At 42.5% G+C, this 27018-nt stretch overlaps 1 protein-coding gene across 1 annotated transcript; it reads right to left on the bottom strand.

Annotated features, from left to right (window-relative positions):
- On the bottom strand, nt 1–15359 carry LOC131722787 (zinc finger protein 883-like). The gene is made up of 2 exons (XM_059015862.1): nt 14111–15359; nt 1–3598 (listed from the first exon to the last, which is right to left on the bottom strand). The coding sequence occupies exons 1-2, from the start codon at nt 14553–14555 to the stop codon at nt 2133–2135; spliced, it is 1911 nt and encodes a 636-aa protein (XP_058871845.1). The 5' UTR covers nt 14556–15359; the 3' UTR covers nt 1–2132.
- Nucleotides 15360–27018: the final 11659 nt, after the last annotated feature.

Consider the following 27018-nt stretch of genomic DNA (forward strand, 5'->3'; position numbering starts at 1 on the left):
CTATACAGCAGGATGTCAGTCTCAGAGTTTGACAGATAGTTTCCAGGTATGAATTACGTGTTCGCTGTTGTCTTGCATAAATGAAATAAAACACAATTTATTTATTCATCGCTGTACACACTCTATTCTAATGTTTTACACGAGGAGCTATATCCCTAAACAATACATTCCTTTATATCTGCTGTCATTATTACAATTATTACAATACCTTTTTTTCAATATACAAGGATTTTATATAAATGAAAAAAAGCAAAACATTAAACAATATATACAGTAGCTACTGTACTACTATTGTATTTGAATATTTACATAGTGTGAAGAAGCAATGCCAGAAAATGTAAACATCCGATGGTCTTTTATTAATAAAAAACAAGTTCACTTGATTATTATTATTATTTATTTATTTCTTAGCAGACACTCTTATCCAGGGTGACTTACAATTGTTACAAGATATCACATTATTTTTACATACAATTCTTTATTTATTTTTTACACATTATTTTTACATACAATTACCCATTTATACAGTTGGGTTTTTACTGGAGCAATCTAGGTAAAGTACCTTGCTCAAGGGTACAGCAGCAGTGTCCCCCACTGGGGATTGAACCCACGACCCTCCGGTCAAGAGTCCAGAGCCATAACCACTACTCCACACTGCTGCCCTGATTATTTCAATATGAACACAAGTGAACTGAGTCCTGGGAAAACACGGAAGTGAACCACGAAAACGAGCCCCAGTTAATTTCCAAACAAACTCAGTACGTTTGTATACAAGGCAAGTGTGAACAGCTAGCACATTGATACACTGCTTCAAAGCAAACGAACCGAACTGAGGATGTTTGAAATGAACCCAGTTTGAATACACCCTAACTATCGTATTCGATTTTTTTTTTCCTGGGTTGGGAAATAACATTAACGATTTAATAAAGGTAACAACAAGATAACAAAATGTGAATCTCGGTGAGCAGAGTACAGTAGCTTGCAATTCCAGTCTGTAACTTTGTTTAAAAATCATAGCCTTGGCTGTCGTAGACTCCATTTTACCCTTTGTTTCACTGGAGCAGGCAGAGTCATGTGACATATACCAGTGCGCTGACTGGATAGGATTGCTTTTGAGTTGTCAGGATGTTGTCAGGGGTGTTAAACGGGGCAATCCTCATGGGATTTGGTCACAAGCAACATAGCTGCTACTAGTAAACTGTCTAGACAGTTACTGCTAGAGCTGCTGACCCGCTTTAGAGATCAATTACTATTAATAATAAAAGTAATCGCAGAATCATTTTCATTCTCCCGTGATGCTAGTAAAATTCCAGACTTTTTCAAGACTTTCATAACGGAGACGTGGTTTTTCAAGCATTTTCAAGCCCTGGAAATCAGTTTTGCATTTTTCCATACTTTTTCCAGAGTTCCAGACTAGCGTACGAACCCTGATTAATAGTCATAGCTCAGCTACATTTTCATTGGGAATTTGTCACCAAGTGCAAGGGATGAGACCGCTATGACTTTCTGTACCCAAGATCCGTACACATGCCTGCTGCACTGCTATTACTCGAGGCACTTTACAAAAGCAACACAAACACAAGCATGGACAATGCACGCTGCAAAGCGACACGTCACGCAATATTCACTCATTCATGTCATAATACAGTCATGCAACACTATCAGTTTTCATACGTTTTTGAACAGTGATGAATTTCCAAGACCCATCCTCCAGGCTTTTGCCCAGTAAGGACGCTGCAGTCTCGTCTCTGGGATGCTATATCAGGGGTCTGGATACTCATTCTGATCAATTTATTTATTTTCAAGTTAATGAAGTTCAAATGTTAAACTCTGAAACTCATTTCCACACTGAGTTATTGATTTATCCCAACTCGTCCATCAGATGAGGTGTGGAATAGTTTCCTTTCTGCATATTCCCGCTCCCAGGCACTGACTGCATTGACAGCCTGAGTTAAACTGACAGCAGAGAAGCCTCTTGTGACGTGTTAGTGTCACCGCCCACTTTGACAGAGAGCCAGAGAGTGGATTTGCATTTTTACATTTTCAAATGCATGCTCTTAAGAGTGATACACAAAACATACATGCTGAAAAAATGGACCACAAAGGGTTATGAGTGATACACAAAACAGTCTTTAAGGTTTCTCTCCTCTGTGAATTCGCTGGTGTTTTTGAACGGCTTGTTTAAGATGGAAACTCTTCCTACAGTCAGAGCAGCAACACAGTTTCTCTCCTGTGTGAACTCGCTGGTGTTTTTTTAGGCTTCCTAACTGACTGAATCTCTTCCCACAGCAAGAGCAGTGATACGGTTTAGCTCCTGTGTGAGTTCGCTGGTGTGAAACAAGGCTGTCTGACCGACTGAAACTCTTCTCACAGTCAGAGCAGTGGTAGGGTTTCTCTCCTGTGTGAGTTCGCTGGTGTCCTTTTAGCCTTCCTAACTGACTGAAACTCTTCCCACAGTCAGAACAGTGATACGGTTTCTCTCCTGTGTGAGTTCGCTGGTGTGAAACAAGGCTGTTTGACTGTCTGAAACTCTTCCCACAGTCAAAACAGTGATACGGTTTCTCTCCTGTGTGAGTTCGCTGGTGTGAAACAAGGCTGTCTGACCGACTGAAATTCTTCCCACAGTCAGAACAGTGATACGGTTTCTCTCCTGTGTGAGTTCGCTGGTGTGAAACAAGGTGGTCTGACCGACTGAAACTCTTCCCACAGTCCGAGCAGTGATATGGTTTCTCTCCTGTGTGAGTTCGCTGGTGTGGAACAAGGCTGTCTGACCAACTGAAACTCTTCCCACAGTCAGAGCAGTGATATGGTTTCTCTCCTGCGTGAGTTCGCTGGTGTCCTTTTAGGCTTCCTAACTGACTGAAACACTTCACACAGTCAGAGCAGTGATACGGTTTCTTTCCTGTGTGAGTTCGTTGGTGTCCTTTTAGGCTTCCTAACTGACTGAAACTCTTCCCACAGTCAGAACAGTGATACGGTTTCTCTCCTGTGTGAACTCGCTGGTGTTCTTTTAGGCTTCCTAACTGTCTGAAACTCTTCCCACAGTCAGAGCAGCGATACGGTTTCTCTCCTGTGTGAGTTCGCTGGTGTGAAACAAGGCTGTCTGACCGACTGAAATTCTTCCCACAGTCAGAACAGTGATACGGTTTCTCTCCTGTGTGAGTTCGCTGGTGTGAAACAAGGCTGTCTGACCGACTGAAACTCTTCCCACAGTCCGAGCAGTGATACGGTTTCTCTCCTGTGTGAGTTCGCTGGTGTAAAACAAGGCTGTTTGACTGACTGAAACTCTTCCCACAGTCAGAACAGTGATACGGTTTCTCTCCTGTGTGAGTTCGCTCGTGTAAAACAAGGCTGTTTAACTGACTGAAACTCTTCCCACAGTCAAAGCAGTGATACGGTTTCTCTCCTGTGTGAATTCGCTGGTGTTGTTTTAGGTTTCTAAAATGATTGAAACTCTTCCCACAGTCAGAGCAGTGATACGGTTTCTCGCCAGTGTGAGTTCGCTGGGTTTTGTTTAAATGCCCTATCTGCGTGAAACCTTTCCCACAGTCAGGATATTCTCCACTGTCTGCCCTCGCTTTAGCTGCTGGACTGGAACCTGGAAAACATGAACAGGAAAGAAAGTAAGAGGGGCTGCTTGTAGGCTTAAGGTTGGTTCATAATTCAGATTCCGACATAATTTGTCGAGGGTCTCTGACCCTGTGTGACAGGTCGGAATTACGTCACACACACTCTTGCGACATGCCTATTTTTTGGAAAGTCGTACAGGCTTTTCTCATGCGTTTGCGACCTGAAATCGCATGGGGTCTGCGCCGGATGTATCACATTCATCTGCAGTGATGTATGAATCAACTCTCAGGGCATGTGCAGGGCCGGATTAACACATAGGCAAACTAGATATACAGATAAAACTTGACTTCACTGACGTTCGAACGAGGCATGCATCTCAAAATCAAATTGTCCTGACGGGTGTTATGCAGATTTCTGTACCCCATAGAATTATGTATCCCCTGTGCAGAGGCAGTTTCTCAAAGATCGCTGGACGTGCACGTGCGATATTTCTGTGCCCGAGCCCCACTGTGTTGTTAAGCACTGCCATGGAGTTCAACAATGGTGGAGGAGTGGATTAAAGCATATGAATTTCAGCTGTGGGGGCTTGCACTGAGTTACACCAGCTTAAAGTTAAAAACTTAGGGTAAGTAGTGGGGTTCCAAAGATATAACGTTCCACATCCCCATGTGTTGCTAGAACTGTATTTTTGTTTACGACTGTAAGTCGCCTTGGATAAGGGCGTCTGCTAAGAAATAAATAAATAATAATAATACAATACTACTGTTTAAATAACATACCTGTCATTTATTTTCAATGCTAACATCATGACAACTTTTTACACATAACTTTAAAGCATGTTTCAAAGCCCTTTTCAAAATGCCCACACTAGTGCACTGATAGCGTCAGGATTATTGCCAACATTGTCAGGTAACACAGCAATAGTGATCCATGATGTGGTATGGAACAGAAAAAACAGAGCACTTAAGGTTTTTTGTTAGGGGTGGGAATTTCGAATAATAAGATATTCGAATATACCTCAACCTCTAATTACTCATAACAGTGACAGGTCCTTAGAAAGTATTAGCAGCAACCACACATAGGGACGCTGTTGCAAAGTGGGTAAGTGAGTGCAGGTCAAGGCAATGCAGCAGTGCAGAAGAAAACAGACAGACAATTATATCCAGGTGCAAGAAAACAGACAGACAATTATATCCAGGTGCAAGGGTGTGTATTGCTTTCACAATGTCCAGAGGCTGATGGCAATCCGCTGTAAATAATACTGTTGTAAAGTGATACAGTGGTGTGTATCACTTCGATTAGAATCCCCGGGTTTGACCCGTAACAAAAAGTCCCGTTCTTTTAACACCCACATGTAACACAAAACACAGACACAGTTCTTTAGTGAGTGATTTTAGTGCTCGTGGTGTGTAATACAATTTGTTGTGGTGAGGGAAGTGCTGGTGTCCGGGTTTGATGCTGGCCTGCGGCTACAGCTCCGGACAGTGTTAGTAGTCTTAGAAACAAACAAACAGTTTACTAGACAAACGAACAAACACAACACTCACGTTTTTTGTTAGTGGTGGGAATTTTCGAATAATAAGATATTTCCAGGTGATCTGATTCAAACATTCAAAATCCTAAAAGGTATAGACAATGTCGACCCAGGGGACTTTTTTGACCTGAAAAGAGAAACAAGGACTAGGGGTCACAAATGGAGATTAGATAAAGGGACATTCAGAACAGAAAATAGGAGGCACTTTTTTACACAGAGAATTGTGAGGGTCTGGAACCAACTCCCCAGTAATGTTGTTGAAGCTGACACCCTGGGATCCTTCAAGAAGCTGCTTGATGAGATTCAGGGATCAATAAGCTACTAACAACCAAACGAGCAAGATGGGCTGAATGGCCTCCTCTCGTTTGTAAACTTTCTTATGTTCTTATGCACAGTTCCTATAGAAAGTCTACACCCTCTTGAACTTTTTTTCACATTTTGTTGTGTCAGTGCCTCAGAGTTTCATGCATTTAAATGAGGATTTTATTCCACTTATCTACACACCATACTCCACACTGTTAAGGGGAAAAAAGTTTTTATTGAGAAAAAAATGATATATTACAATTACAAAACTGAAAGATCATAATTGGGTAAGTCTCCACCCCCCTGGGTTAATACTTGGTGGAAGCACCTTAGGCAGCAATTACAGCTGTGAGTCTGTTGGGATAGGTCTCTACCAACTTTGCACACCTAGATTAGGCAATGTTTGACCATTCTTCTTTACAAAACTGTTAAAGCTCTGTCAAGTTCCTTGGGGAGCGTTGATGGACAGCAATCTTTAAGTAATGCCACAAATTTTCGATTGGATTTAGGTCGGGGCTCTGACGGGGCCACTCGATAACATTTACCTTTTTGTTCCTTAGCCACTCCAGTGTAGATTTGGCTGTGTGCTTTGGGTTGTTGTCATGCTGAAAGGTGAACTTCCATCCCAGTTTCAGGTTTCTTGCAGAGGGCAGCAGGTTTTCCTCAAGGACTTCACTGTACTTTGCTCCATTCATTTTCCCTTCTATCAGTGTGCAGTAGTGGTTAGGGCTCTGGACTCTTGACTGAAAGGTCGTGGGTTCAATCCCTGGTAGGGGACACTGCTGCTGTACCCTTGAGCAAGGTACTTTACCTAGATTGCTCCAATAAAAACCCAACTGTATAAATGGTTAATTGTATGTAAAAATAATGTGATATCTTGTAACAATTGTAAGTCGCCCTGGATAAGGGCATCAGCTAAGAAATAAATAATAATAATAATCCTGACAAGTGCCCCAGTCCCTGCCGATGAGAAACATCCCCATAACATGATGCTGCCACCACCATGCTTCACAGTAGGGATGGTGTTCTTTGGGTGATGCGCTGTGTTGGGTTTGTGCCAAACATAACGCTTTGAATTTAGGCCTAAAAGTTCAATTTTAGTTTTGTCAGACCACAAAACTTTCTGCCACATGGCTACAGAATTTCCTGCGTGTTTTTTTGCATACTTCAAATGGGATTCAAGATGGGCTTTCTTGAGTAACGGCTTCCTTCTTGCCACCCTACCATACAGACCAGATGTGTGGAGTGCTTGGGATATTGTTGTCACATGCACACTTTGACCAGTCTTGGCCATAAAAGCCTGTAGCTCTTGCAAAGTTGTCATTGGCCTCTTGGTAGCCTCTCTGATCAGTCTCCTTGCTCAGTCATCCAGTTTGGAGGGACGGCCTGATCTAGGCAGGGTCTTGGTGGTGCCATACACCTTCCACTTCTTAATAATCGTCTTGACCGTGCTCCAAGGGATATTCAAAGCCTTTGATATTTTTTTTGTACCCATCCCCTGATCTGTGCCTTTCAACAATTTTGTCCCAGAGTTCTTTTGAAAGCGCCTTGGTGCTCATGGTCTTTGCTTTGAAATGCTCTACCCAGCAGAGGGAACCTACAGAAACTGCTGAATTTATCCTGAAATCACTACAATTTAACACAGGTGGAGGCCACTTCACTTGGTGTGTGATTTTGAAGGCTATTGGTTACACCTGAGCTAATTTAGGATTGCTATTACAAGCGGGGTGGACACTTATCCAAACAAGCTATTTCAGTTTTTATTTTTAATTAATTTTCTACAAATTTCTAGAATATTTTTTTCACTTGGAAGTTGTGGGGTAGGACGGCACTGTATATATATATATATATATATATATATATATATATATATATATATATATATATATATATATATATATATATATATATAAAGGTTTAGCATTGCCCGGATAGTTTGCAGTTTAAATCTGAATGAAAGGTCACTTCTAAAGCCGTATCCACACCAAACAGAGTGACGCGAGCGAAGTCACCGAATGTCAATGTTGGAAAGGATCCAGAAGACTGGAAATAAACACATGACCCAGCCCATGCATTCCTATTGGACAAACTAGAGATGGGCTGTCTTTACAAAACAGGGCTTGTTTTGATAAAAGGTTATCCTGATCTCTGGCAACTCCATTGTAAAATAATATATATACACATTACTTAATACTAAAGTATTTTAAAGTGCAACATTATTATTATTATTATTATTATTATTATTATTATTATTATTATTATTATGTTGTTGTTGAGCACTACATTATCACCATCTTTATCATTATTATTATGTTGTTATTATTATTATTATGATTATTATTATTATTATTATTATTATTATTATCCGTGTTATTATGTGCCGTTCTGCAAATCTATTTTTTGCTACACTTCTTCATAAACACTGTTGAAGACTGTGACACATCAGATCATGTGTTTGAGCTGTCTCTGATTTCATTTACTTATGAATGATTATATTTTCTATGCATTCAGACATTCTATCAGTAAACTAAAAACATGTATCCCGAATTTGAAATGAAGTGTTGTGTTCAGATAAAAGTGTTAACATCCTCACCCCATGGATGGGACGTGTTTTGAGGCGTGTGTTTGATGTCTGTCAAGGGTGTTAACCTTACTTCAGATTGGTCAGCTTCATTCCAGTTGCGCAATGAAAAAAAAATAAAAACAGAAACAAGTTCTATTTTAGCGACGCAGAATTTTCTCAAAATTTTCGCATCACTCGCTGCTGGTGTGGATACTCCCATTTGACTGCAATGACTTCTAAATTATTTGCTTGTGTTGCTCACGTTCCGTGTGGATATGGCTTAATAAACAAAAAGCCTTTTTTCAGTCGAGACGCCTCATATCTCTAAAAGATGCACTGCTTGCTTGTTGTTTCAGTCGAGACGCCTCACATCCCCACTGCGCACAGTAAAAGATGCACTGCTTGCTTGCTTGTTTCAGTCGAGACGCCTCACACCCCCACTGCTCACAGTAAAAGATGCACTGCTTGCTTGTTGTTTCAGTCGAGACGCCTCACATCCCCACTGCACACAGTAAAAGATGCACTGCTTGCTTGTTGTTTCAGTCGAGACGCCTCACATCCCCACTGCACACAGTAAAAGATGCACTGCTTGCTTGTTTCAGTCGAGACGCCTCACATCTCCACTGCACACAGTAAAAGATGCACTGCTTGCTTGTTTCAGTCGAGACGCCTCACATCTCCACTGCGCACAGTAAAAGATGCACTGCTTGCTTGCTTCAGTCGAGACGCCTCACATCTCCACTGCGCACAGTAAAAGATGCACTGCTTGCTTGTTTCAGTCGAGACGCCTCACATCTCCACTGCACACAGTAAAAGATGCACTGCTTGCTTGTTTCAGTCGAGACGCCTCACATCTCCACTGCACACAGTAAAAGATGCACTGCTTGCTTGTTTCAGTCGAGACGCCTCACATCTCCACTGCACACAGTAAAAGATGCACTGCTTGCTTGTTTCAGTCGAGACGCCTCACATCCCCACTGCACACAGTAAAAGATGCACTGCTTGCTTGTTTCAGTCGAGACGCCTCACACCCCCACTGCCCACAGTAAAAGATGCACTGCTTGCTTGCTTGTTTCAGTCGAGACGCCTCACATCTCCACTGCGCACAGTAAAAGATGCACTGCTTGCTTGTTTGTCGAGACGCCTCAAATCCCCACTGCACACAGTAAAAGATGCACTGCTTGCTTGTTTCAGTCGAGACGCCTCACATCTCCACTGCCCACAGTAAAAGATGCACTGCTTGCTTGCTTGTTTCAGTCGAGACGCCTCACATCTCCACTGCGCACAGTAAAAGATGCACTGCTTGCTTGTTTCAGTCGAGACGCCTCACATCTCCACTGCACACAGTAAAAGATGCACTGCTTGCTTGTTTCAGTCGAGACGCCTCACATCCCCACTGCACACAGTAAAAGATGCACTGCTTGCTTGTTTCAGTCGAGACGCCTCACATCTCCACTGCACACAGTAAAAGATGCACTGCTTGCTTGTTTCAGTCGAGACGCCTCACCCCCCCACTGCGCACAGTAAAAGATGCACTGCTTGCTTGTTTCAGTCGAGACGCCTCACACCCCCACTGCGCACAGTAAAAGATGCACTGCTTGCTTGTTTCAGTCGAGACGCCTCACATCCCCACTGCACACAGTAAAAGATGCACTGCTTGCTTGTTTCAGTCGAGACGCCTCACATCCCCACTGCACACAGTAAAAGATGCACTGCTTGCTTGTTTCAGTCGAGACGCCTCACATCTCCACTGCACACAGTAAAAGATGCACTGCTTGCTTGTTTCAGTCGAGACGCCTCACATCCCCACTGCACACAGTAAAAGATGCACTGCTTGCTTGTTTCAGTCGAGACGCCTCACATCCCCACTGCGCACAGTAAAAGATGCACTGCTTGCTTGTTTCAGTCGAGACGCCTCACATCCCCACTGTGCACAGTAAAAGATGCACTGCTTGCTTGTTTCAGTCGAGACGCCTCACATCTCCACTGCGCACAGTAAAAGATGCACTGCTTGCTTGTTTCAGTCGAGACGCCTCACATCTCCACTGCACACAGTAAAAGATGCACTGCTTGCTTGTTTCAGTCGAGACGCCTCACATCTCCACTGCACACAGTAAAAGATGCACTGCTTGCTTGTTTCAGTCGAGACGCCTCACATCCCCACTGTGCACAGTAAAAGATGCACTGCTTGCTTGTTTCAGTCGAGACGTCTCACATCTCCACTGCGCACAGTAAAAGATGCACTGCTTGCTTGTTTCAGTCGAGACGCCTCACATCTCCACTGCGCACAGTAAAAGATGCACTGCTTGCTTGTTTCAGTCGAGACGCCTCACATCTCCACTGCACACAGTAAAAGATGCACTGCTTGCTTGTTTCAGTCGAGACGCCTCACATCCCCACTGCACACAGTAAAAGATGCACTGCTTGCTTGTTTCAGTCGAGACGCCTCACATCCCCACTGCACACAGTAAAAGATGCACTGCTTGCTTGTTTCAGTCGAGACGCCTCACACCCCCACTGCCCACAGTAAAAGATGCACTGCTTGCTTGCTTGTTTCAGTCGAGACGCCTCACATCTCCACTGCGCACAGTAAAAGATGCACTGCTTGCTTGTTTCAGTCGAGACGCCTCACATCCCCACTGCACACAGTAAAAGATGCACTGCTTGCTTGTTTCAGTCGAGACGCCTCACATCTCCACTGCACACAGTAAAAGATGCACTGCTTGCTTGCTTGTTTCAGTCGAGACGCCTCACATCCCCACTGCACACAGTAAAAGATGCACTGCTTGCTTGTTTCAGTCGAGACGCCTCACATCTCCACTGCACACAGTAAAAGATGCACTGCTTGCTTGTTTCAGTCGAGACGCCTCACATCTCCACTGCGCACAGTAAAAGATGCACTGCTTGCTTGTTTCAGTCGAGACGCCTCACATCCCCACTGTGCACAGTAAAAGATGCACTGCTTGCTTGTTTCAGTCGAGACGCCTCACATCTCCACTGCACACAGTAAAAGATGCACTGCTTGCTTGTTTCAGTCGAGACGCCTCACATCTCCACTGCACACAGTAAAAGATGCACTGCTTGCTTGTTTCAGTCGAGACGCCTCACATCCCCACTGCACACAGTAAAAGATGCACTGCTTGCTTGTTTCAGTCGAGACGCCTCACATCCCCACTGCACACAGTAAAAGATGCACTGCTTGCTTGTTTCAGTCGAGACGCCTCACATCCTCACTGCACACAGTAAAAGATGCACTGCTTGCTTGTTTTTTGCCACATTCTGTGTTTTCTTCCAAAGTAGCAGATGGGTGCTGGCATTTTAGATGATTGAGAATGTACTTGCTGATTTACAATATTATATTATTATTATTATTATTATTATTATTATTATTATTATTTATTTCTTAGCAGACGCCCTTATCCAGGGCGACTTACAATTGTTACAAGATATCACATTATTTTTACATACAATTACCCATTTATACAGTTGGGTTTTTACTGGAGCAACTTAGGTAAAGTACCTTGCTCAAGGGTACAACAGCAGTGTCCCAGACCGGGGATTGAACCCACGGCCCTCCGGTCAAGAGTCCAGAGTCCTAACCACTACTCCACACTGCTGCCCCAATATGAAATGCTTGTGCTGCAGAGATTACATTGCACGGTGATCTTGTTTAACTTTTTTCAAAATACTTCCAAGCACTGCATTTTTTTTTTAAAGATGCTATTTTCACTGCTCATGTACTCCCTTAGCCAATAGCAGAGCTAGGTAAGGAAGAGCCCCGCCTCCTGTCAGTTATCAGTGAGGTGACAATTGTAGTGGCTGATCACTTTTAACTTGCTCCTCTGTCAAAATACCATGCCAAGCTTTTTCGGGTGTAGTTAGCTAATTTTTCCATTTGTTTTAGAAATTAACGAGTACTCGAAACTTGATCACAGTATTCGAGTAGTAATTTCATTTAGAATACTCGATTAATCAGACTCACCCCTGTTTTATGGATCTCTCTTCCTGCAGTGATTTAGAGCACAGATCTCAAACCTCAGAGCACTAGAGCAGACATTTCTAAAAGAGCTTTGCAACAGACTAAAGTCATGTGTTAAAAGTTGTCTGGAAGTGAACAATGAAAAGAAATGACAGGTGCGTTATTTAAACAGTTGTAGCAACACGTGGGGACGTAGAACGCTATATTTTTCAGAACCCCGCTACATACTCTTTATAGTCTTTACTTTATGTGTAAAAGCAAAGTCAGTAAAGACTGACGCTGGTGAGTACTGAGCCCTGGGATCAAAATCTGCCCTCAGAGTTCTCCTGTAATGTTTCAGGTCTATTTCCTCTAAAACACCCTACAATTATATATTTTTCAATAGCATTACGTTTAGGGGTGTTAATCATTTAGAATTTAAATGGTTAAACGTTAGCAAAGTGTCAAATGTTTTTAATTTTGCTTAATTGTTTAAACTTTGTCAAATGTGCAGGTCAAATATTAAGATGAAGAGGGTATCTGCAAATAACGGCTACTCAGTTTTCTTTCGTTGTCCATTTCCTGCCTTTGTCACGTGACATCATTGTCACTGGATATTCACCTCGCAGTTTCCAGCATGCTTTTGCTCTCATGACTATCAATGTTATCTTTAGGAGATCTAAATAACCGAAGCGCTGTCTGGGCACATTGTGATATAAAGGGAGACTGTGCTCTGCAGAGCTTAGTTACAGCAGCAGTACAGGAACAATGTTAAAATACATGAAAATATAACTACTGGTGCTGGATCTAGTGAGGAGGAGGTGGAGCCCAGGCAAACAACAATGCAAGTGCATGGCTGGTAGTGCAGGAAACGTGATAAAACTCTGGCTGAAAACACAATACCATGGTTGATTACTGAGACGATTACAACTGATTCAACAAGTTCATGTGTTTTGTTGATCCAGATTTTGAGTCTTGCTGGTTTGCAGTAAATCCTTGAGTGTGAGTGTGCTGCTTCGTGTGCTGGTACGGCAGATCAGCGCGTTGCTAGGATACACACTTCAAGCCTTTACATTCGTCTTGGAGAAGATTAATCACAAGCAGGCCTATTGGATGCACGGCTTCTTCATTTAAAAATTAAGGCAACACTTTTTTTATCTATAAAATCTACCAATTACCTTTTGTTTCAAAGCATGTTGTGTTTGGATTATATGGCAATACTATAGAAAAATAAGCTGAATTTAGTACAATTGTTACATTAGTCACGGTTTGTGAGATTAATTCAAACGCTTTGCTTTTGGACATAAAATGTGAACAGTACTGAACAACCATAGTTCAGAAATTACTTCTGTTAAATACAGTATTTTAAATTATTATTACAATGTTAATCTGATGCAGACGCACGCATATTCTTTTCAGTTGTTAAATGTAAGTCCTTTGTATTTTTTGTTTTTTATATAATTGAAATGTTCTCATTTGAATGCAAGTCGTGCCTTTTTGTTTAACTATTATACACACACTGTTTTAGTTATTAGAGCGTCTGTTAAAAAATATATATATATATTTGTTTATTTTGAAAAATAAAACCTCAATGCATGGATAATCATTGATAAATGTCTATACGATAATCGAATACAAAATGAGGGTGCCGACTGCACCTCGACTTAACAGGATCAATTGCATTTTTTAAGGAGAGCTGAAAAGCTGAGGTTAAACACTGAACAATCAGAAGACCTTTTTACAGACACATAGGCTATGCGATCATTTACAGAAAGCTATTTATTTAAAAAGATATAGCACTCTCAATGTTTTTACTTGAACGTTTAAACTAACTATTTGTAGAAGTCTAAAAGTCTAAAATAAATGAAACGGAATCAAGCACCCCTAATAACGCTACACATGCACAATAATATCCCTCTATTTAGACACTGAACATTTCTAATGTTATATACAGTACTTTAGCTCTTCTCCCCCTTCGTATAATCGGGTAGGGGTGCCCGTGTGAAAGGGGCTTATATCTGTATCTTAAGATCACCAGTAGTGAGTCCTATCCTGAACTGGTGTGAGTGGTACAGGAAAAACAAATAGCTAGTAATGTAACCCACATGCTCCCTCCCTCCCTCTCTGCCACACAATCACGCAATCTAGAATGACAATGTCACAGCTACTGGGAGTCACTCACCTGCTAGACTGCATTCTGAATGTGAGCGTCTGTCTTCCTTTCCACCTCCTTGCGTGCTGTTGGGAGAGCCTTCCTCTCCATCGCCTTGCTCTCTCACGCAGATTCTCTCCAGCTCAGGGATGTTTGGTTTGAAGTCCTCGGATTCTTCCTTCCCTGGTTCCATGTGGTCAAACTCTACTTCAGGGGGCTCCTGTTTAATATGGTTAATTTCCAGCACCTCTTCTTGTTTCACAGGATGGGGTTCTTCTGTCTGAGAGATCTCCAATTCACTGTGCTCAGCTTTAATCTCAGATACCTCTGGCTGACTGCTGTCACATTGCATCTCACAGAGCTCCTGTTTAATGGGAAGGGAAGCCAGCCCAGCGACCTCCGCTCTAAAGGGGACAAGTTCAGGTTCAGAGAACTCCTCTTTAATCTGGACAGATTCCATCTTCACACTGTCCATGGCAGCACACAGGATTCTGCTTAGTAGCAGCTGAAAAAGAAATGCATTTATTTAAATATAGTGCTATAGAATTCTATCTCTCTAATCTCAAGAATGATGGATGAAAGTTACTATAGTTCTCTTTTCGTTAAATAAGTATGTTTGGTGTTTTATAAAACATTCTCTTAAAGACTGATCAGCAAGGAGTCATTTTGTCCTCAAACCTGGTTGTTAGGAGCTTATTGTTCCTTTTAGGAGGCTGTGTGGTCCAGTGGTTAAATAAACAGGCTTGTAACCAGGAGGTCCCCGGTTGAAATCCCAGCTCAGCCACTGACTCATTGTGTGACCCTGAGCAAGTCACTTCACCTCCTTGTGCTCCGTCTTTCAGGTGAGACGTTGTTGTAAGTGACTCTGCAGCTGATGCACAGCTCACACACTGCTTTGTGATGGTGGTCCACTGTGAAAGGCGCTATATAACACTAAAGATTGTTAGTATTATTATTATTAGAATCTGTTTCTTGAAGGATCCCAAGGTGTCGCTTCAACAAAGTTACTGGGGAGTTGGCTCCAGACTCTCACAATTCTCTGTGTAAAAAAGTGCCTCCTATTTTCTCTTCCAAATAGTCCTTTATCTAATCTCCACACACATACATAATGTAATGAGATGTAAGAGAGTAATAAGAATTAAAAATAAATAAATCCCTAGAGAATTGTGTTTATTTATTACCTTAAAATAAGTACTACATACATAAACAGTGTGTTGCTGTGGCAATTGGTGATCAAAGAAATAATAAAGTAAAATAAAATCAATAAATAATAAGGTCATCGCCTTACACTGATGGCTTTGAAGTCATAATGCATGGCAAGTGTTATTAGGGAATGTTGTGTCGCGTTTTCAAGCGCGTCACTGAGCTGCGCTGCGAGGTTTGGAGACGCGCTTCTCCACAAGCTGCGTGTGACGTCAGAAAGACAGCAGCCAAGAGCAGCCGGCGCGCGCTCAGGGTAACAGAACGAACCCCGTATTGACCCGCGAGACGCTTTCAGAACAATGAGAATCTGTCTGGAAACCCGCGAAGCTGTCAGCCCTGAAACACACAGACTGTGAATGAGAGGATGAGAAGAAAAACAAACGCGCTGACACAGACACGCCGCTTCACAAATACAACACACACACACACAAAAACAACGCGCTCCTACCACACTACAACCCGGACCTTTCAAAATAATACAATATAACAGCGCTCTGTAGTTTATAAACACATTGTAGAGCTCCATGCAGACTCTCTCACCTCCTCTCTGCTCTCCCTCAGTGTCTGAACGGATAAAACAACGCGCTCCTACCACACTACAACCCGGACCTTTCAAAATAATACAATATAACAGCGCTCTGTAGTTTATAAACACATTGTAGAGCTCCATGCAGACTCTCTCACCTCCTCTCTGCTCTCCCTCAGTGTCTGAACGGATAAAACAACGCGCTCCTACCACACTACAACCCGGACCTTTCAAAATAATACAATATAACAGCGCTCTGTAGTTTATAAACACATTGTAGAGCTCCATGCAGACTCTCTCACCTCCTCTCTGCTCTCCCTCAGTGTCTGAACGGATAAAACAACGCGCTCCTACCACACTACAACCCGGACCTTTCAAAATAATACAATATAACAGCGCTCTGTAGTTTATAAACACATTGTAGAGCTCCATGCAGACTCTCTCACCTCCTCTCTGCTCTCCCTCAGTGTCTGAACGGATAAAACAACGCGCTCCTACCACACTACAACCCGGACCTTTCAAAATAATACAATATAACAGCGCTCTGTAGTTTATAAACACATTGTAGAGCTCCATGCAGACTCTCTCACCTCCTCTCTGCTCTCCCTCAGTGTCTGAACGGATAAAACAACGCGCTCCTACCACACTACAACCCGGACCTTTCAAAATAATACAATATAACAGCGCTCTGTAGTTTATAAACACATTGTAGAGCTCCATGCAGACTCTCTCACCTCCTCTCTGCTCTCCCTCAGTGTCTGAACGGATAAAACAACGCGCTCCTACCACACTACAACCCGGACCTTTCAAAATAATACAATATAACAGCGCTCTGTAGTTTATAAACACATTGTAGAGCTCCATGCAGACTCTCTCACCTCCTCTCTGCTCTCCCTCAGTGTCTGAACGGATAAAACAACGCGCTCCTACCACACTACAACCCGGACCTTTCAAAATAATACAATATAACAGCGCTCTGTAGTTTATAAACACATTGTAGAGCTCCATGCAGACTCTCTCACCTCCTCTCTGCTCTCCCTCAGTGTCTGAACGGATAAAACAACGCGCTCCTACCACACTACAACCCGGACCTTTCAAAATAATACAATATAACAGCGCTCTGTAGTTTATAAACACATTGTAGAGCTCCATGCAGACTCTCTCACCTCCTCTCTGCTCTCCCTCAGTGTCTGAACGGATAAAACAACGCGCTCCTACCACACTACAACCCGGACCTTTCAAAATAATACAATATAACAGCGCTCTGTAGTTTATAAACACATTGTAGAGCTCCATGCAGACTCTCTCACCTCCTCTCTGCTCTCCCTCAGTGTCTGAACGGATAAAACAACGCGCTCCTACCACACTACAACCCGGACCTTTCAAAATAATACAATATAACAGCGCTCTGTAGTTTATAAACACATTGTAGAGCTCCATGCAGACTCTCTCACCTCCTCTCTGCTCTCCCTCAGTGTCTGAACGGATAAAACAACGCGCTCCTACCACACTACAACCCGGACCTTTCAAAATAATACAATATAACAGCGCTCTGTAGTTTATAAACACATTGTAGAGCTCCATGCAGACTCTCTCACCTCCTCTCTGCTCTCCCTCAGTGTCTGAACGGATAAAACAACGCGCTCCTACCACACTACAACCCGGACCTTTCAAAATAATACAATATAACAGCGCTCTGTAGTTTATAAACACATTGTAGAGCTCCATGCAGACTCTCTCACCTCCTCTCTGCTCTCCCTCAGTGTCTGAACGGATAAAACAACGCGCTCCTACCACACTACAACCCGGACCTTTCAAAATAATACAATATAACAGCGCTCTGTAGTTTATAAACACATTGTAGAGCTCCATGCAGACTCTCTCACCTCCTCTCTGCTCTCCCTCAGTGTCTGAACGGATAAAACAACGCGCTCCTACCACACTACAACCCGGACCTTTCAAAATAATACAATATAACAGCGCTCTGTAGTTTATAAACACATTGTAGAGCTCCATGCAGACTCTCTCACCTCCTCTCTGCTCTCCCTCAGTGTCTGAACGGATAAAACAACGCGCTCCTACCACACTACAACCCGGACCTTTCAAAATAATACAATATAACAGCGCTCTGTAGTTTATAAACACATTGTAGAGCTCCATGCAGACTCTCTCACCTCCTCTCTGCTCTCCCTCAGTGTCTGAACGGATAAAACAACGCGCTCCTACCACACTACAACCCGGACCTTTCAAAATAATACAATATAACAGCGCTCTGTAGTTTATAAACACATTGTAGAGCTCCATGCAGACTCTCTCACCTCCTCTCTGCTCTCCCTCAGTGTCTGAACGGATAAAACAACGCGCTCCTACCACACTACAACCCGGACCTTTCAAAATAATACAATATAACAGCGCTCTGTAGTTTATAAACACATTGTAGAGCTCCATGCAGACTCTCTCACCTCCTCTCTGCTCTCCCTCAGTGTCTGAACGGATAAAACAACGCGCTCCTACCACACTACAACCCGGACCTTTCAAAATAATACAATATAACAGCGCTCTGTAGTTTATAAACACATTGTAGAGCTCCATGCAGACTCTCTCACCTCCTCTCTGCTCTCCCTCAGTGTCTGAACGGATAAAACAACGCGCTCCTACCACACTACAACCCGGACCTTTCAAAATAATACAATATAACAGCGCTCTGTAGTTTATAAACACATTGTAGAGCTCCATGCAGACTCTCTCACCTCCTCTCTGCTCTCCCTCAGTGTCTGAACGGATAAAACAACGCGCTCCTACCACACTACAACCCGGACCTTTCAAAATAATACAATATAACAGCGCTCTGTAGTTTATAAACACATTGTAGAGCTCCATGCAGACTCTCTCACCTCCTCTCTGCTCTCCCTCAGTGTCTGAACGGATAAAACAACGCGCTCCTACCACACTACAACCCGGACCTTTCAAAATAATACAATATAACAGCGCTCTGTAGTTTATAAACACATTGTAGAGCTCCATGCAGACTCTCTCACCTCCTCTCTGCTCTCCCTCAGTGTCTGAACGGATAAAACAACGCGCTCCTACCACACTACAACCCGGACCTTTCAAAATAATACAATATAACAGCGCTCTGTAGTTTATAAACACATTGTAGAGCTCCATGCAGACTCTCTCACCTCCTCTCTGCTCTCCCTCAGTGTCTGAACGGATAAAACAACGCGCTCCTACCACACTACAACCCGGACCTTTCAAAATAATACAATATAACAGCGCTCTGTAGTTTATAAACACATTGTAGAGCTCCATGCAGACTCTCTCACCTCCTCTCTGCTCTCCCTCAGTGTCTGAACGGATAAAACAACGCGCTCCTACCACACTACAACCCGGACCTTTCAAAATAATACAATATAACAGCGCTCTGTAGTTTATAAACACATTGTAGAGCTCCATGCAGACTCTCTCACCTCCTCTCTGCTCTCCCTCAGTGTCTGAACGGATAAAACAACGCGCTCCTACCACACTACAACCCGGACCTTTCAAAATAATACAATATAACAGCGCTCTGTAGTTTATAAACACATTGTAGAGCTCCATGCAGACTCTCTCACCTCCTCTCTGCTCTCCCTCAGTGTCTGAACGGATAAAACAACGCGCTCCTACCACACTACAACCCGGACCTTTCAAAATAATACAATATAACAGCGCTCTGTAGTTTATAAACACATTGTAGAGCTCCATGCAGACTCTCTCACCTCCTCTCTGCTCTCCCTCAGTGTCTGAACGGATAAAACAACGCGCTCCTACCACACTACAACCCGGACCTTTCAAAATAATACAATATAACAGCGCTCTGTAGTTTATAAACACATTGTAGAGCTCCATGCAGACTCTCTCACCTCCTCTCTGCTCTCCCTCAGTGTCTGAACGGATAAAACAACGCGCTCCTACCACACTACAACCCGGACCTTTCAAAATAATACAATATAACAGCGCTCTGTAGTTTATAAACACATTGTAGAGCTCCATGCAGACTCTCTCACCTCCTCTCTGCTCTCCCTCAGTGTCTGAACGGATAAAACAACGCGCTCCTACCACACTACAACCCGGACCTTTCAAAATAATACAATATAACAGCGCTCTGTAGTTTATAAACACATTGTAGAGCTCCATGCAGACTCTCTCACCTCCTCTCTGCTCTCCCTCAGTGTCTGAACGGATAAAACAACGCGCTCCTACCACACTACAACCCGGACCTTTCAAAATAATACAATATAACAGCGCTCTGTAGTTTATAAACACATTGTAGAGCTCCATGCAGACTCTCTCACCTCCTCTCTGCTCTCCCTCAGTGTCTGAACGGATAAAACAACGCGCTCCTACCACACTACAACCCGGACCTTTCAAAATAATACAATATAACAGCGCTCTGTAGTTTATAAACACATTGTAGAGCTCCATGCAGACTCTCTCACCTCCTCTCTGCTCTCCCTCAGTGTCTGAACGGATAAAACAACGCGCTCCTACCACACTACAACCCGGACCTTTCAAAATAATACAATATAACAGCGCTCTGTAGTTTATAAACACATTGTAGAGCTCCATGCAGACTCTCTCACCTCCTCTCTGCTCTCCCTCAGTGTCTGAACGGATAAAACAACGCGCTCCTACCACACTACAACCCGGACCTTTCAAAATAATACAATATAACAGCGCTCTGTAGTTTATAAACACATTGTAGAGCTCCATGCAGACTCTCTCACCTCCTCTCTGCTCTCCCTCAGTGTCTGAACGGATAAAACAACGCGCTCCTACCACACTACAACCCGGACCTTTCAAAATAATACAATATAACAGCGCTCTGTAGTTTATAAACACATTGTAGAGCTCCATGCAGACTCTCTCACCTCCTCTCTGCTCTCCCTCAGTGTCTGAACGGATAAAACAACGCGCTCCTACCACACTACAACCCGGACCTTTCAAAATAATACAATATAACAGCGCTCTGTAGTTTATAAACACATTGTAGAGCTCCATGCAGACTCTCTCACCTCCTCTCTGCTCTCCCTCAGTGTCTGAACGGATAAAACAACGCGCTCCTACCACACTACAACCCGGACCTTTCAAAATAATACAATATAACAGCGCTCTGTAGTTTATAAACACATTGTAGAGCTCCATGCAGACTCTCTCACCTCCTCTCTGCTCTCCCTCAGTGTCTGAACGGATAAAACAACGCGCTCCTACCACACTACAACCCGGACCTTTCAAAATAATACAATATAACAGCGCTCTGTAGTTTATAAACACATTGTAGAGCTCCATGCAGACTCTCTCACCTCCTCTCTGCTCTCCCTCAGTGTCTGAACGGATAAAACAACGCGCTCCTACCACACTACAACCCGGACCTTTCAAAATAATACAATATAACAGCGCTCTGTAGTTTATAAACACATTGTAGAGCTCCATGCAGACTCTCTCACCTCCTCTCTGCTCTCCCTCAGTGTCTGAACGGATAAAACAACGCGCTCCTACCACACTACAACCCGGACCTTTCAAAATAATACAATATAACAGCGCTCTGTAGTTTATAAACACATTGTAGAGCTCCATGCAGACTCTCTCACCTCCTCTCTGCTCTCCCTCAGTGTCTGAACGGATAAAACAACGCGCTCCTACCACACTACAACCCGGACCTTTCAAAATAATACAATATAACAGCGCTCTGTAGTTTATAAACACATTGTAGAGCTCCATGCAGACTCTCTCACCTCCTCTCTGCTCTCCCTCAGTGTCTGAACGGATAAAACAACGCGCTCCTACCACACTACAACCCGGACCTTTCAAAATAATACAATATAACAGCGCTCTGTAGTTTATAAACACATTGTAGAGCTCCATGCAGACTCTCTCACCTCCTCTCTGCTCTCCCTCAGTGTCTGAACGGATAAAACAACGCGCTCCTACCACACTACAACCCGGACCTTTCAAAATAATACAATATAACAGCGCTCTGTAGTTTATAAACACATTGTAGAGCTCCATGCAGACTCTCTCACCTCCTCTCTGCTCTCCCTCAGTGTCTGAACGGATAAAACAACGCGCTCCTACCACACTACAACCCGGACCTTTCAAAATAATACAATATAACAGCGCTCTGTAGTTTATAAACACATTGTAGAGCTCCATGCAGACTCTCTCACCTCCTCTCTGCTCTCCCTCAGTGTCTGAACGGATAAAACAACGCGCTCCTACCACACTACAACCCGGACCTTTCAAAATAATACAATATAACAGCGCTCTGTAGTTTATAAACACATTGTAGAGCTCCATGCAGACTCTCTCACCTCCTCTCTGCTCTCCCTCAGTGTCTGAACGGATAAAACAACGCGCTCCTACCACACTACAACCCGGACCTTTCAAAATAATACAATATAACAGCGCTCTGTAGTTTATAAACACATTGTAGAGCTCCATGCAGACTCTCTCACCTCCTCTCTGCTCTCCCTCAGTGTCTGAACGGGTCTGTCTCCCACAGGACGAGGAATATACCAATCACAAAATACAAACCGATCAGCGCGGTTTAACAATTCATCTAATATGGACCGCAAAGGGAATTGTGATACCGGGGATCTTTTAATTAAAAATGAATATGACTTTCAGTTTTAACATCATAATTGAGCTGTTTGTAGCTCTATATTTTCCCCAGTGAATACAATTTGAATTCAGGTAACCCCTCCCCCATGCCGGAGTTGGTATAGTCCTTTCTCTATCAGGCGGCAGCAGCGTCGATGCAGCGAGTTTCACGCAGATATATAATCTGTGTTTCGTGTAATTATATTGATATTTCCCGTCCTCTTCTTCCGAATGAGATGTTCAAACACTAACGCGATACCCCTGATAATGTTTTTAGAAGTATATCAGGTTAATTCAAGTTGAGCGTCGTTGTCACAAACAGATCCACAATGGCGCAGGCATGCTCGCAGTTTCATAGCTTTCTCTTCGCTAGTCTTGCAGGTTCAGGGCGTGTGAACTTGTTTTTGGTAAATACAGCACAGGGTCGCAGAAAGGTCATTCTTTACGAGTAAACTTCCAGGCAGTAACCTCTGCTATTTCTACCCCATGCTTTTATTTAGTTTCTCTTAAACTGTATGATTGTCTCCTATTCTTTATCCAGGACAGTATTCCTCCCTGCTGTCCAGCGGCACAGATTTAGAATCTTCCTCAGACTGCGCTGCGAACTAAACCAGGCAACAGAGCCGCGTCCACAGCAGCAGAAGAGTCATCAGCAATGAGACACGCCAAGGAGTGCGCTGCTCTGTGAGACTCGAGGGGACGCGTTATCAAAGCGCTTCCTCCAGGCTTTAATTAACTGCTATTGATTTAAAAAAGAACAAGACATCATGTTAATGTAACAACATGAAAAACTAAACACACTGAGAGTGCTGAAGAGGGCTTGAAATACAGTGTATTACTCAGCTGTTTGGTTCTAGTTTTGTAAAATGAACAGGTGGTTTACCTCTTTAAAATAAATAGGAGTTCATTAAAGACTGGTGTAAAAGCTTTGAAAAGATGTCCTGAGGTTTCTTATTGTGATTAAAAAGCGTCCCATTCAACAAGAAAAACCTGAGAGGTGTTAGAAAACTAAAGCTCTTTGAATGAAATGCTTTTTATTATATGAATAACTACCCAGTGGAGTGACAGAGCAGGTTAATAAACTAAATGTATTGAATGAATAAAGAAATCAGATATTATTAATGTCTTAACAGACACCCTTATCCAGGGCAACTTCCAATTGTTACAAGATATCACATTATTTTTACATACATTTACCCATTTATACAGTTGGGTTTTATTGGAGCAATCAAGGTAAAGCACCTTGCTCAAGGGTACAGCAGCAGTGTCCCCCCACCTGGGATTAAACCCACAATCATCTGGTCAAGAGTCCAGAGCCCTAACCACTACTCCACACTGCTGCCCGGACAATATATGTCAGAGAAACTCATAAATCATTTCAATTACCTGAAAGGATGAAAGAGAACTAAAGGTCTGATTTCTTAGGTTACATGTTTTCATTGTAAAAAGTCACTCTCTTTTGTTTTGTTTTATTATTATAAAGGCATCACAGAAACCTTGTTCATACCTAATACTGAATGAAAGCAGTGAAGCAGCACAGTGGATCTGCACGCTGGGTAGAAGGGCATCACTGGTATGCAGAGCAGAGAGAGACCAGCAAAAGCAACAGGACCAGCTTGCATTGTAGATATTTCAAATGATAATTATTCATTGTATTGAAGAAGACTGGCCGCTCCCCTTACCCAGAGCAGCTATTTTAAATGCAGTTCTCTGTTTATGAGACAGCACCATGGCAACAGACATCATGCTGCTCATGTTCAGCACTGACATAACGGTGACATCATAAAGGAAAGTGATGTCATAATGTCTCTGGCAGTGAAATTTAATTTGAATCTCCATTGCAGAGATTTACTCCTGAGAGGTAAGTTCACAGAGTTTCTGTTCAGTATTTATTTATTTATTTATTTATTTATTTATTTATTTATTTATAGACATTCAAGTAAGACCAATATACATGCATTGTAATTGAAATGTGTAAAAACATACACACACACACACATATATATATATTTGAAGAAGTGCTAACTATCTTTAAAATCCATTCTCTCATCTGTTCTTAGCTTTACCGAATTCCACTAAGAGCAGAAATGTCTTCATCTAGACAATGTGGGGAAGCTATAAAAAAAAGGCCAACAAGATGCTCGGATATATTGTGAGAAGTGTTGAATTTAAATCAAGGGAAGTAATGTTAAAACTTTACAATGCATTAGTAAGACCTCACCTAGAATATTGTGTTCAGTTCTGGTCACCTCGTTACAAAAAGGATATCGCTGCTCTAGAAAGAGTGCAAAAAAGAGCAACCAGAATTATCCCGGGTTTAAAAGGCATGTTGTATGCAGACAGGCTAAAATAATTGAATCTATTCAGTCTTGAACAAAGAACACTACGCAGCGATCTGATTCAAACATTCAAAATCCTAAAAGATATAGACAATGTCGACCCAGGGGACTTTTTTGACCTGAAAAAAGAAACAAGGACCAGGTGTCAAATGGAGATTAGATAAAGGGGCATTCAGAACAGAAAATAGGAGGCACTTTTTTACACAGAGAATTGTGAGCGTCTGGAACCAACTCCCCATTAATGTTGTTGAAGCTGACACCCTGGGATCCTTCAATAAGCTGCTTGATGAGATTCTGGGATCAATAAGCTACTAGCAACCAAACGAGCAAGATGGGCTGAATGACCTCCTCTAGTTTGTAAACTTTCTTATGTTCTTATGGTCTAACCTAGCTCTCGCTATTCCTTATCCAATGCTGCCATCGTGTGGCCATTTGGTTGAACTGTTATTTCTAATAAACCATATATTTTTTTTTTTTATCTGAACACACAACACAGCTCACAGTGACAAGCGGTTGCTGGTGCCCTCTGCTGTTTACAATGGATAGTACAGGTAGTGAAATTCAGCAAAGACATTATTACTGTTATTATTATTTATTTCTTAGCAGACATCCAGGTCGATTTACAATTGTTAAAATATCATAATACAGAATATCATAATACAGATAAGCGCAGTTATGAAAGTACCATAAAATCAATTCAAGTAAGAGCAAAATAATAAAGCACACAGTAAATTATAAGAGCGAATTCAACTAAGAGCAGCTAAACCTGATAGTAACTGATAGGAACACGTAGTAAGCATGATAAATGCATGAGAATGATTTAAAATAAGAGCAATTACAGAAAACCTTATTATTTATACACAGTATTCTCCTGGTTATCCTGTAAATATTCTGTTTGCTGTATTTTAAGAATGTATCTGAAATGTCTATTTCTGCACAGGGGCAAATACGAGTCATTTCAAAGGGCAACAGAGCTGTGTTCAGATAGAAAAGACAAAAAATACAAAATTATTGGAACAAACAGTTCTACTAAATGGTCACACGATGGCAGCATTGGATAAGGAATAGCGAGAGCTACGTTCTGCCCGTCTTCATAAAGTTCACTGCCTGCTCTGACCATTGTAACCCTCTCGATAGAGCCGCGCCGAATTAATGAGCTCACAGGGACGGCGTATCTCAGTGTGGAACAGCTGGATCTCATTAAATATGTTGGTTTGTTCAGAAGGAAGCCAAGCGAGGAGGTGTTTGCGTTTGTTTTGCAGGTTACGACGCACAGAGCTCGTTAAAGCAGGTGAATGCACACAGGTTATTTGTTTAGGAGTTAGGAGAGTTATTTTAAGGTCGGTCGTGTTCTTGTATTTCAGAGCTGGCTGCGCTTGCTGCTCCTGGCTGCTCTCTGTTTGACGTCACGTTGCTTCTCCAAACCTTTGGGAACCTTACCAACAACACCCCCTGTTTATACTCTAGTTGCATAATGAATGGCTTATCCTATTTGTTTGATGTATATAGCGACACGTAATTACATTGAATTGTTTCATTTATCACAATGTATCACACATGCGGATTGCATTCATTTGCAGTCCATTATAACCTCATTGTAATGTTTACACGTCCTGTAGTTAGTTTCTGGATTCTCAGACTATACAGAGTCAGTTAGATGTCATTGTTCAACATTAACTTTATTGTAACAGTATACATTTATCAGCTGATACAATGTGAATTCATGATGAATACATTTCAAATTCTAATAATGTAATTCCGTGTCTGCGATTCATCATGCATTACATATGAACAGACGCTTATTTTGAAGGGTTACCGTGTATTTAATACAGCGTTGACAAGGCGTAAGAAGGTGTATCTGTGCAGCTCTGCGGAAATCTGCGCTATAAGAACACTACCAATATGCTTTCTGACAACACCTACATCAGTACGAGTCAATTACACGGAGCTGAAAGCAGCGCACTACCTGGGGCTGATCCCGTGGTTGCACGGAGCACGGTACTAAACCAGCACGCAAGTTAATCGGTGTTGTCAAAAGCATATTGTTTGGGATGTTAACTCGCTGCGCTGTCTCTGCTTTCTGATGATGTCACATTCTCAGCAGAGACAGTCGAATCTGCCTCCATGTCGGATTCCGCGCAGTGTCAGCATCGCACCCAACACAGCGCGCACAGAGCCGACATGGAGACTCTGCGATCCAGTTTCAGAACCTCCTCGACCCGCCCTCGCTT

This window comes from Acipenser ruthenus, chromosome 51, assembly GCF_902713425.1.
Source record: "Acipenser ruthenus chromosome 51, fAciRut3.2 maternal haplotype, whole genome shotgun sequence".
NCBI lineage: Eukaryota > Metazoa > Chordata > Actinopteri > Acipenseriformes > Acipenseridae > Acipenser > Acipenser ruthenus.